Source organism: Ictidomys tridecemlineatus, chromosome 7, assembly GCF_052094955.1.
Source record: "Ictidomys tridecemlineatus isolate mIctTri1 chromosome 7, mIctTri1.hap1, whole genome shotgun sequence".
Classification (NCBI taxonomy): domain Eukaryota; kingdom Metazoa; phylum Chordata; class Mammalia; order Rodentia; family Sciuridae; genus Ictidomys; species Ictidomys tridecemlineatus.
Window position 1 is genome coordinate 46,458,048 of NC_135483.1, and position 13,315 is coordinate 46,471,362.

The window sequence follows — 13,315 nt, forward strand, 5'->3', positions numbered from 1 at the left end:
TTGAAATCTTATTGTGATGCCTCCAGCATTGCTCTTTTTGCACAGAATTGCTTTGCTTTTCTGGGTCTTTGGTTCTTTCATATGAATTTTAGGACTGTTTGGTTTTTGTTCTTTTTGTTTGTTTTGTTTTTCTTCCTAGTTCTATGAAGAATGCCTTTGGTATTTTGGTGGGGATTGCCTTGAATCTGTAGATCACTGTATGTAATATGGACATTTTAACAATATTAATTCTGCCTACACATGAACCATGGTAGGTCTTTTCATCTTCTAGTGTATTCTTCTATTTCTTTATTTTTTCTTTTTTGAGTGTTCTATATTTTTCACTGTGGATGTCTATCACAAACTCTTTGATTAGATTTATTCCTAGGTATTATCTTATGGACTATTGTGAACAGAATTATTTTCCTGACTTCTATCTCAGCAAATGCATTATTGGTGTATAGAAGCATTTTCAATTTTCATTTTTAGGTTTTGTATCCTGATATTTCGCTGAATTTGTATGTCAGCTCTAAAAGTCTTCTGGCAGAGCTTTGAAGGATCTTCTAAGTATATGATCATATTACCATCAAACAGTGATAATTTAACATTTTTTTTCTTTTCAAATTGTATCATTTTTATTTCATTATCTTGCTAATTGCACTGGTTAAAATGTCAAGTTCTATATTGAATAATATGGTGACAGTGAACATCCTGGTCTTGTTTGTGATTTTAGAGGGAAAGATTTAACTTTGCCCTCATTGGGCATGATTCTCCATCTTTAGACAGAATTTTCTGGCTGCTTCATGAACATACCTTGTTTTTAAAACATCATGAAAGATCCAGGCTTACTTGCCTTACTTAGAATGGCAAGTTCTTAGAATATTGACAGAACAAGGGTCACCCTGGAGTTGATGACATACCTGGATTGCACGCCCAATCAAGGATCCCACTTATAGTCGGGCTTTTCTAGAATCAAGTTGTTGTGATAAGATAGAGAACAATATTAACTATCAATCAATACAGAAGCAACCAATCTCAGTTATTGCAAAGAAACAAATAGATGCCAAATAACTGCCCCCAAACCTTTGAAATGGGCATGACAAGAGCACTAATTAGAGGCTTATTGTTTAGAGATGAGTACAGAACAGGGTTGATGAGAAAATGTTAAAAGTTAGCATACAAAAAAATTCAGTCAATTTGCAGTACCACCATACTCCCCACTGCTATTTTTTCCTAACAAAATTATCTTCAAAAGCTAATCATCATTCAATAATCCTTGCACCCATGTGTAACATACTCTGAAGGATGATATGAATATGATGAACTTATCAAATAATATGTATCAGAACAATTATGGCGGAAAGGTAAAAATCCTATGCTGCTCCCCTCCCCCATGCACAACACACATTATAGCTTTGATTACACTAAAACAAAATTACAAGGCATTAAGTATGATTATGACAACAGAAAAAAATTTACAAATTAAGACTATATTCAATCAAGAATAAAAAGATAAAATTAAGACAGAAATAAAATCCATTTTAGAAACAATAAACATGGCAAAGATGTAAGAAAATATAATCAGTGACACAGGGTTACATACCCAAATAAGTAGGAAAAAAGATGAATGGATGTGATAAATGAAGATAGGAGATGTTATCTGCTCACTTTGGCAGCACATATACTAAAATTGAAACAGTAGAAGATTAGCATGGCCCCTGCAAATTCAAGAAGTGTTCCATATATTTTTACACAAAATCTAGATAGAGCAAAGGTGTGGGAGGACATGGGAGGGGCATGAGGGTAAAAATGTTGGTGGAATGAGATGGACATCATTACTCTAAGTACATGTATGAAGACACGAATGGTGTGAATATACTATGTATACAACCAGAGATATAAAAAGTTGTGCTCTATATGTGTAATATGAGTTGTAATGTATTCTGTGGTCATATATAACAAAGTAAAATAAAAAATAAACAAATAAATGAAAAGATTTAAAACATCACGAAAGATCCAGGCTTTGGAATCTATTCTTTGCTTTTAAATCTAAAGTGGTGCTACATGGAACAAGTTACTAAATTTGTGTAAGTCTCAATATTCTTTTCTTTTAAAATAAAATGATCTATTATTTTTTAAAAAAGAAAGAAAGAAAATCAATCCAGAATAAGCAAACCGAAATAAATAATGGCAAAGGGGAAAACTTTTCTCATGTAAATATTTGCTTATGAGTAATTAAATATGATTTCATGACTTGGAAAGGGGAAGACGAATCATGATATAGGATTTACAAAGAGACTAGATGTTCTAGATGCTATTAGATTAGTAACTATACATACGTTACTATACTTTAAAGATAATTATTTTGCATTTAGCAAAAAGAGAAAGCATCCTACTCTTGTCAAAGTTCTGGCAAATAGTAAAGTAAGGGAGGAGAAAGATGACTCATAAATTTTATTTTCCAATATACATAAAGTTAAGAGCTAGATACAAGAACTCAGAGAACATATGGGACCATGAGCCTTCTTTGACTAACTCTGTTTGAATATCAAATTTGCTTAGATCACTGAATGAAGAAATCATATAAACATAACCTAACCAACACTAAATAGTATGGAAATTTATACTAATAAACTATACTAATAAATTCTGTACACCCAAATATAAATAGTAAATTCTTCATAGATTATAGTGGAAATAATAAATAAATACTTAAAAGTTTCAACAAAGATAAGAAAGTACAAACCTCACATACTACATAACTAATCGTTACTTTTTAAAAAATTTTTAAATAATGGAAACTTAATGAGAACATTTCAAGAATAAATGTGATTAGTCCAAGGATTAAATATTAATATGATTAGTAGTCAAGATGTGAAGAGGGTCAGTTTTTTTCATTTCATACTAGGTTATAAGGATGCATTTTCTAAAGTTAATGAATCAAGCAATAGAAGTTTATATTTTGTATTCTAAATTCTATACCATTATAATTCACAAAGGAAAAAAATGCAAGTACCAATGAAACAGAATAAACCCCACAATAACTTCCCTTCCTTATCACCCAAAAGTGAAGTAGAAAATGAATCACTAAGGATGTAGAAACTTAATATAATTAATGAGAAATTTATTATCCATGTATCATTTTATTCTTAAAGAAATTATCTGATTCCAAGGATAAGACAAAGTACAAAATGAACCTGGAAAATCTTCTTTTGACAAACAAGGAAAAGCTCAAACTAACTTGAAGAGTTTCCTTGTGGCCAAAGTGTGAACAATGAACACCAACACATGTGGTGATGGCAGTCTATTAAAAATTTAATAAAATAAGAAATCCTGTGCTTATTTTTTTAATATGCTTGATAAATATGATATTATATGCTTACAAAACACATATTAACTGCAAACATTTATAGCAAAGAAATTCTCCATATATCACCTTAATCAATTCATTAAAGTAAATATCAGCAATAGTGAAACAGGATGAAATCATGTGCCCCATGATAAGATGGAAGGAGAAAAACACAGGATCACTCCTGGGATACTGCTGCCAAAGATGTCTACCTGAAATCTAATCATGAGGAAACGTCAGACAAACCAACTTGCCAGATATTCTGCAAAACAACTGTTTTTAATCTCCCAGTATCAGGGTCATGAACGTCAAGGAAAACTGAGGAACCATTTCAGACTGAAGGAGACTCAAGAGACAAAACAGAGAAGTGAAACATGAGATTTTAATTGGATTCTTTTACTGGAAAGAACATTGTCAGAACAATTAGCCAAATTTGAATGTGTCTAAAGATTAGATTACAGTTCTGTATCAGTGTTACAGTTATCCATCAGCTTGGTGAATGCTTCTTTTTATGTAATAGAATATCTTTCAGAAGTTCAAAAAAAATATTGGGGATGATAGATTGTCAAATGAATCAAGAAAAATAAGTTTATACTGAATTTCCAAGACTTTCAAGATTGTGATGGTCTTAAAATATAAAAATTCAGTATCTTTCACATATACTACTTTTATGGTTCAAAAAATAAGAAATATAACATATATAATAGAAAAGGAAAAGGATAAAATACCTCTGGATAAATTTTATTTAGGATATAAAGAAAGTTGCATAAATTGAAAGTAAAAAGATTAATATTGTAAAGATACCAATTTTTGAATAGGAAGATTCAAAATAATAAAGCGGTTAATTTCCCATGTATTAAATATTAAATTTAACACATTTCCAATTACAATATCAAGATGTTTATTTTAAAAAATAAATAGATATCCCTAAATAAAAATAAACATGAGAAAGGGGCACACAAAATCTCTTTAAAAGGAGTAATCAATTGAGGTTAATGTTACTAGATATTGAAATATAATGCCTCAATAATGATAACAATTCAACATTAATACATAAATAGATGGTAAGTGGAAAAAGTAAATAATAGATTTCAAAAATAGATGCAAAAAGGCATACATTCAACATGTAATAAAAAGTGGCATTTCAAATTAGCAGAAAATATAGGTTGCCAACAAAGGGTGTTAGAATAGTTGGTTGGTCAGTTGAAAAAATATTAAATTGTATTTTAAGGTCTACACCATTGGCATCCTACAACAATCTAGATGCATCTAATATTTAATGAGTATAATATTTTTTAAAAACTATATAAATACTAATCATGAGGGAGTTATTTTTAAACCTTGGCATGAAGAATGACTAAATAAGGACTTAAAAACTACAAGTTCTAAAATATTTGTATGATGCAAAAATCATAATGACAATAGAAGAATACAAACAGAATGGGAGGAAATCTTTACCACTTGCACATCAGAAAGAGCATTAATCTCCAGAATGTATAAAGAACTAAAAAAAACTTAACTCCAAAAAATCAAATAACCCAGTCAATAAATGGACTAAGGAACTGAACAGACACTTCTCAAAAGAAGATATACAACCAATCAACAAATATACAAAAAAAATTTAACATCTCTAGCAATTAGAGAAATGCAAATCAAAACTAAGATTTTATCTCACTCTAGTTAGAATGGCAATTATTAAGAATAAAAGCAATAATAAGTATTGGCAAGGTTTGGGGCAAACGTACACTCACACATGCTGGTAAGACTGAAAATTGTGAAACTCTGGAAAGCAGTATGGAGATACCTTAGAAAACTTGGAATAGAATCACCATTTGACCCACCTATCCCATTCCTTGGTTTATATCCAAAGGACTTAAAACCAGCATACTACAGTGATGCAGCCAGATGAATATTGATAGCAGCTCAATTCACAATATCTAAACTATGGAACCAACCTAGATGCCCATCAACAGACGAATGGATAAGGAAAATGTGTTATATATACACAATGGAATATTATTCAGCCTTAGAGAAGAATGAAATTATGGCATTGCAGGTAAATGGATGGAGTTGGAGAATATCATCCTAAGTGAAATAAGCCAACCCAAAAAAATCCAAAGGCCAAATATTTTCTCTGATATGCGGATGCTGATCCATCATTTGGGGTGGGTCTAGGGAAGAATGGAGGAACTCTGGATTGGGCAGAGGGAAGGAAGGGGAGAGGACGGGAGGGGAGAAAGTGTCGGGGTAGGAAAGATGGTGGAATGAGACAGACATGTATGATTGCATGAATGGTGTGACTCTGCATCCTGTACAGCCAGAGAAATGAGAAGTTGTGCTTCATTTCTGTACAATGAATTGAAATGCACTCTGCTGTCATGTATAACTAATTAGAAAAAAAATTTAAAAATTTTTAAAAAACATGTGAAAGGCTTATTTCTTTTGTACATAAAGAGTTCTTTTAAATAAAGAGGAAAGTAAATTATAATAAATGGGCAAGGGATGTAAACAGTTCACATAAATATAGATGACCACCAATATGTGAAAAAAAACTCTAAATAACATTCATAAAAAATTCAAATTAGGGCTGGGGTTGTGGCTCCGTGGTAGAGTGCTAATCTAGCATGGGCGAGGTTCTGGATTTGATCCTCAACACCACATTAAAAAAAAAAAACCTAATTAAATAAACTAATTAAAGATATCGTGTCCAACTACAGCTAAAAAATAAATATTAAAAAAAGAAATGCAAATTGAAATATCAATAAAACTATTTTCAGCTAATTGGAAAAAAATTTATACAACATGAGTGAAAATATTGTGAAATATATACTTAAATATACCGTTGATGATACTAGAAATTAATATAACCCTTGTGGAAGAAAATTTGTCAATATTTATTAAAATTTAAAATGTACACATACTTTGGCTTTGTGGTTCTCTTATTACACTTGCTTACCAATGCAAAACAGTTATGCACGGGATGCTTGATTGACTTTAATAGAAATAAATTTCCATTGTAGAAGCCAGAACCAAGTAGACAAGAGACAAACCACAGGAGTTGTTTTAATGGAGAAAACTGATACAACGCTCTGTTAAACAGATATTCGAGGACTGAAGAGACACAAAGGGAACACCAAGTATCACCCAGGAAGAAACTACTAACATGATTTTCTTGGATGATCCAGAGGGAAGAGATTGACTAAAACTTCATACATTTGGAACAAAGATCTCTGAAGCTGGGATCCAACTTGCGCATGCAGGGCCTCGGCAGCTAGCGCTGGCTGTTGAAGTAAATACATACAATGAGACTATTTCCTGGAAGAGTGAAAAAAACTGCAAAGGGATTCAATTGCTATTGCTGCTTCTGGAGCAAACTCCACTTCTTGGATGAACAACTGAGAAGACAGTGGCCAGAGAAGACACTTGCCATGAATAGTCACATGTGTCTATATATGCACATGTGTATAATCTTATTTTTGTATTTCTTTATGACTTTAAAAAATAATTTGCTGTTTTTATTCTTCCTTGAAAAATATTAATTGTATGTGGTACATTGTAGCATTTTGATATATTGGAAAACAACTCAAGCTAATTAACATATCTCCTACTTCACCCTACCTATCATTTCTCATGAGAATATTTAAAATCTGTTAACAATTTTTACATATGCAATACATTATTACCAACTGTGGTCACCATGCTGGGTAACGGATCTCAAAACCTTATTTCTCCTGCTTAAATGGAGTGTTGTCGCCTTTGATCGGTGCCTCTCCTCTTCCTCCCCTATCCCTTGTCTAGCCTCTGCTTTTATGAATCTGATATTTTTAGACTCTACATGTAAGTGAATTATACAGTATTTTGTTCTCCTGCACCCAGCTTATTTCACTTAGCATAAACATCCTCCAGGTTTATCCCTGTTATGGAAAAAATGATAAAACATCCTTACTTTCTCAGGAGTAAAAAGATATCTGCTATGGATTGAAAGTATTAAGTACAATGGGAAGGGGTAAAGAGAAGAGTTCAAAGACACAAAAGACACTTACTTCATCCTGCAGAGGCCAGGAGAGTCTCTACAGAGACAAAATAGTAGATAACTCTCAAGAATTAGAAATGATAGGAACAAATAGAGGAAGATAGAAAGGAACCATAAAGACAAGAAAAGGGACCTAAGTCAAGAGAGTATGGTGAAGATTATAAGGTAGAATTCAAGGAGCAATTTTCCCTTCAGCATAAGTCTCCACTCTTTTTCCTAGAGACTAGATTAATGTAGGTCCAACTGTATTGTTGGGCAACACTCTGTATGATAATAATCTCTTATTGGTGATTGCATCTGGGGTAGGAGGAATTATGCTTGACCTACAAAGACCTGAGAGGGAGCCACCAAAATGGGCTTCCCTGAGTACCTTGACTCTATAACTGAGAAGTTCCTTGAAGGAAAATCTGAAAACAGAAAAATTCTTAAAGAATTGTTATAAGAGATATTAGCTTATGAGGCTTTTAAGCTTGAGTAGCTCATCATGTGTACCTATGTACCTCTTATTACCTTGAACTTGAGCTACCACCTAGGAGATCAAAAAGGGCTCTGCAGGCTACTGTCTAGGCAGCCTTGGAGACCACCACAGGAGAAAAAATCCCAAATACTGCTGTGCTGAAAGGTTGCAATTCTATCCCACATTTCTGAGCATGTGTGCAAAGAGTGACGATCTCAATGTTTAATTAAACCTAGAAATTAATCCCAGGTCAATATTGACAGATTAAGGAAAGTTAACCAAAATAGTTTAGCTATAGTGGACCGTTATGTGGATAGAAGTGCAAGATCTAGGATACGAGTGATAGCTTTTAACCAAATTATGAAAAAGTTAAGTGCAGATTGTGGAAAATGAATTGTAATCTAAGTTTCAGAGGAGAGTAGGACCGTAACAGCTTTTGAGTGAAGCATTGATATGATATTTTTTAATCATCCTATTAGACAAATAATCTTGTTCACAATGTATGTTGGAAGAAAAAACAGAACTGTTCAGTAAAGGGGATGGAAGACCTATCTAGACGGTTGAAGGATTGATAATGCAGTAGCAATGACAATAATTGAATTTCTGAGACTGAAGACAGAGCAGTAGCTTGAGACTGGGGGAGACTTAGCCTGCCACCTAGTGGACAAATCTGATTTGCATTGCAATTTACTTCATTTCCTGCTTCCATCCTGAACCCTCAGGCATAACTGAGCTCAAGTTTTAATTCCCATAATTTATAAAAGCCACACAAGATTTCTGACAAGAATACAGGTACACTGAGACAGTTATAACAGTGGTTAAAAAAAACAAGAAATGTTTGGAGATTTGGGTTTTGTTTAGGTTTTGCCAGTGGAACAACCATTTTTTCTCCTTGGTATTAAAAATAAAAAGTGACTGTTACATGAAATATAAAGTTGAGAAATAATCTTCTAATGCTTTCTTCCATAATTTAGCTGATGGGCCTTTATATATTAACTATTATTGATTATTTAAGTACAGAAACATACACAAATATTCAACCATCTTTCTCGCTGTGTATTCCTTCTGGAGATTTCCATTCTTGTTTAACCTTGTTTATACATTACAGTCTGTTGCTCTATTTTTCTTCTCTACTGACAATCCTTACTTTTTTACCTGCATTCTAAGGCTGTGAACGGTTTAAAACTTTAAAAATGGATGCAACATTCACTTTTCCAAATAAACACATATTTAGAAGCTCCTTTAATCTTTATCTACTAAAGAACTAAAAAACTCTCAAATTACAGGAAATGCCCTTGAAGACTGAGGAATGATGACACAGTATTTCTAAGCTTTCCGTAAATATGCACCATAAAATGGAAAAGAGCAAAGAAAAAACATTCAGTTAAGAGCAGTGTGTCTAGATTTCTTGGAGTGTCTCTGGTCTTGAAGACTTTTTTTTTCCTCTTCTAAGTTCTCATATGTTGGAATAAAATATATTTATAAGTGCTTTGTGAACTTAAAACACTTTTGTTACTGGAAAAGCACAGAAGTTCTTCCAGGATCAACCACTAGCCAAATGTAAACCATATTTTAAAACTGTCCCTGTCTCAGGGATAAGCCTGATAAGTATGAAGTAAATAGAGGTGCAGCATATTACTCCAAGCAAAGGAAGACTACTGGACCATACTCCTAATTATAAGCCAAATGGTGCAGGACAGCTTCCAGCCTCCCACTAACAATTTTTTAAAATTATACAAAAAGAAACATGTTTTTTTCTTCTTTTGTCTCTTTAAGAAATCAATTTATAATATTTATAATAGTGGATTATGTGTATATTTTGATCAGATATTACTTCACCCAGAAAATAAAACCATTATATGCTTTGTTAACTCACCCAGAATAAAAAATGGCATGACTCTAGCATTTGAGAACATGGGTCCCTTCCCCAGGGTTAGCAAGATGTGAAAAATCCTGAGGCAGAAGTCAAAGAGACTGCAGAAGGAGAAGACTTGAAAGTTGCAAAGATCAGGGTAGTGGGGGGTCAGGGGGGCTGCAAGCACTAAACTGCCTTAAGAAGCTTAACTATTTGCCCAAGTCTGAAAATTCAATGAGAAAAATGAAGTCATGTTTGAAGATGTGTGATGTGTTGCCTCCTTTGAATCAAGAGCATGTGAGGAGATAAAATGGCAAAGTGCAATTAATGTCTACGCATCATTTAACTGATTAAAAGGGCAAGGGATTTCAGGGCAGTGGGTCCTTACAGACACCGAAGCCTCATTACTCTGAAATGTAAAATGGACCTTTATCAGCCTTTGGTTGTTCCTATTACAAATTACCACAAACCTAGTGGCTTTAAAAGAATATGAATATGCCAGGAATGGTAGTATGCACCTGTAATCCCAGGAATCTAGGAGACTGAGGCAGCAGGATGGCGAGTTTGAGGCTAGCACAGGCAATTTAGAGAGACGCTGTCTCAAAATAAAATATAAAAAGGGCTGGGGATATAGCTCAGGGTTAGAGCATCCTAAGTTCAATTCCCAGTACAGAAAAAAAAAAGGAGGAGGAGGAGGAGGAAGAGAAAGAGGAGGAGGAGGAGAACAGAAAGAAAGGAAGGAAGGAAGGAAGGAAAGAAGGAAGGAAGGAAGGAAAAGGAAGGAAGGAAGGGAGGGAGGGAGGAAGGAAGGAAGGAAGGAAGGAAGGAAGGGAGGAAGGAAGGAAGGAACAGGAAGGAAGGAAGGAAGGAAGGAAGGAAGGAAGGAAGGAAGGAAGGAAGGAAGGAAGGAAGGAAGGAAGGATAAATATTCTTATCCTTCTGGAGGAGGAAAGTCTGAAATGGGTCACTGGCTCATTCTGAGTTGTCAGCAGGATTGAGCGCCTTCAGGAGGTTCTATGGGAGAACTCATCTCCTTGCCTGGATGCCTTAGTGCTTCCTTGGCTCACATCTCACTTGGTCTTCAGGCCAGAAATAGCCTCATCTTTCTGACTCTGACTCCCTTCCTCCCTCTTTTATCAATAATCACCTCATGATTACAGTGGGCACTGGGTTCTCTCCCCATCTCAAGATGATCACATTTAGCCACCTCAGTTCCATATGTGGATGACCTCCCGCTTGCTATGGAACAGAGCCTATGCACAGGTTCTGCAGAGTAGCACCTGGACACAATTCACTGGGGGCCATTCTCCTGCCTACCACAGACTTCATGAGGTTCTTGTGAGAAATAAATAAACAAAGCGTGCAAAAGTCTTACATGCTGCCAGCAGAAAGCACTCAATAATGTTATTCACCTCCAAATATTTATAGAGAATGTGGGTATGTCTAACTGAACTGGCCGAATTCAAAGTAAACAAGGATATGTAGAATGGCTGGGTTTTGTTTTTGTGGTTTTAGATATATAAACAAACATTCCTATTTAACCTACTGCACCTTGAATCATTCCCGCTGTGATCTCCTCTATAATTCAGGTACAGTCATTCTACAGATTGAAAGTGTGCACCACACACTGTCTTCCATAGACCACTGTTTGAGCAGGGATATCAGAGTCCACAAGGGGAAATTGTGCACTTGCTAGAGTTAGCACAAAGACACAGCCGTTAAGCAAGCAGGACACGTCTCCAAAGAGAAGTCACAGGCATAGAACATCAAGTAGGAACCACTAAGGCTCTCCTGCTTTCCATTATGCTCTATTCAGTTCTGAGATCTAAATTGCTGCTGATTTTTCATCTTTTAATCACTTCACAGAAGTTAAGTGTCCTTGGGAGACACTACAGAGGGTAGCACATATCTCATCCCATGGATTCTAAATTAATTTGATCTTTTAACTCCCAGCTACTGAGCTTCCTGGGCTGCTGAAAAAAAAAAAAGAAAGGAAAAAGAAAGAAAGGAGAATAGAAAGGAAAAAAAGCATCTTAGGGTGACTTTTTTTTTTCTTTCTCACAATAAAACCTGACAGAAGCTGTGGGTTTTGGCAAAATTGCATTTAATTTTGTTTCTACTAGAAGAGAAATAGAATACTTCAATCACATACATCAACTTTTTTTCAATAATAATATAAATGTATAAATTAACAAATGTTGCAACTAATTTTAAGAATTGGGTCTAACACAATTAAAGCAATATACCTCCCTTCAAAGGAGATCAATCATGTCTGTGATATTTCTTCCCTAAGATTATGAGTATTGGTTATTAGTATTAATTAATTGTTATTGGTACATTATATAATTATTCATACTACTAGAATTCATTGGGACATGGTTGTATCTGCGTATAATATAATTTGGTAGATTTCACTCCTCAAAACCTCTTCCATTCCTTTCTCTTCTCCCTTCCTGGATCTCTTACTCTACTCTCAATTAGTCTCACTTCTATTTCATGAGATTACCTCTTATTTTCCTTTAGGAGTATTTTTAAAAAGTTATCTGGAAGTTAACTCTCACTTCAAATCAATACCATAGATCTACCCAGTGAATAATAAAATTCTAGAGTTAATGCTTTAGTGAAATTGGAAAGGATCATGAGCATTACCTTTGTTATCTAAAATTTATTTTTAAATTTAGTAAGTCTAGACCTATTACATGTTACTAGGCAATATGCTGACGTTCAAAGAATAGAGCCATGAACTGGATGGTTGTAACAACTGTTTACATCTGGAGCAAACGTTCCGAGTTCAGATGAACTACATAGAATAAACACTGTTGATTACACACACTTCACGAAACTGAATTCTATTTCTAGAATTCTTATGACACTGTAAGTCAAAGACTAGAAAATTAAATTTAAGTGAAATAGGAAAAAAAATTCACATTCTGAATAATGGGAATTGTCTTTTTTCCTCCTTTTAAATTTAAAACAAGCATTCTCCTGGTGAAAATTAAAAATTAATTATCCTTTGAGAGGCAGTAAGATCAACTCTGTGATGGGACTAGATTTGCCACAAACTGATACCTACTGGGCCATGTGACCTCCCTGAGCCTTTGTTTTCTCTACCCCTTTTAATATTTCAATGAATCTGAAGTTCTAAGAGCTCAAAAAGATCCTCATTTTATAAATTAAAAAAAAAAAACATTGAATTGAAATAACTTCAACTAGGCAAAGCAGGATTTATACACATATGTTCTTTCTATCCCACAAGACCATCTCAATGTTCCTACCAATTCCTAAAACCTCTGGAAAAAAATGACAAATAAATGAGACCCCTCCAATTAGCCCCCACTCACTTGGTAACTTGCGAAGTGGGGGAGGAGGCACATTGTCAATGGCTATCATGTGAGACAAAATAGCTGCTGGAAGAGAAGACAAGGGCATCTTGATGGATCAAAGGCAGCTGATCTTGAGAGGTAAAGGCAGAGACTACTTGAGAGGTAAAGGATCACTCTTTCCCTGGGGGTGTCATAAGGCAGAACCCTCAAGATACTCTCTGATAGGCTGAGTCCTGCGGAATCTTCTTGCTCATGGTTGTGACACAGTGTTGGGGCAGCATTTCCAAGGGTGAAATCCAGGTGAGGAAAACTACATACC

At 34.5% G+C, this 13,315-nt stretch overlaps 1 protein-coding gene and 1 pseudogene across 1 annotated transcript in view; one reads left to right on the plus strand and one right to left on the minus strand.

Annotated features, from left to right (window-relative positions):
• The window catches only part of Cnbd1 (cyclic nucleotide binding domain containing 1), a 315,836-nt gene extending 302,734 nt beyond the window's left edge, over positions 1-13,102 (minus strand). Inside the window, exon 1 of the mRNA XM_078016396.1 lies at positions 13,015-13,102. Within this exon, the coding sequence (XP_077872522.1) occupies positions 13,015-13,102 (88 nt within the window). The remainder of the gene's footprint in view (positions 1-13,014) is intronic.
• Positions 1,640-1,727, plus strand: LOC120883787 (U6 spliceosomal RNA; annotated as a pseudogene).
• Positions 13,103-13,315: the final 213 nt, after the last annotated feature.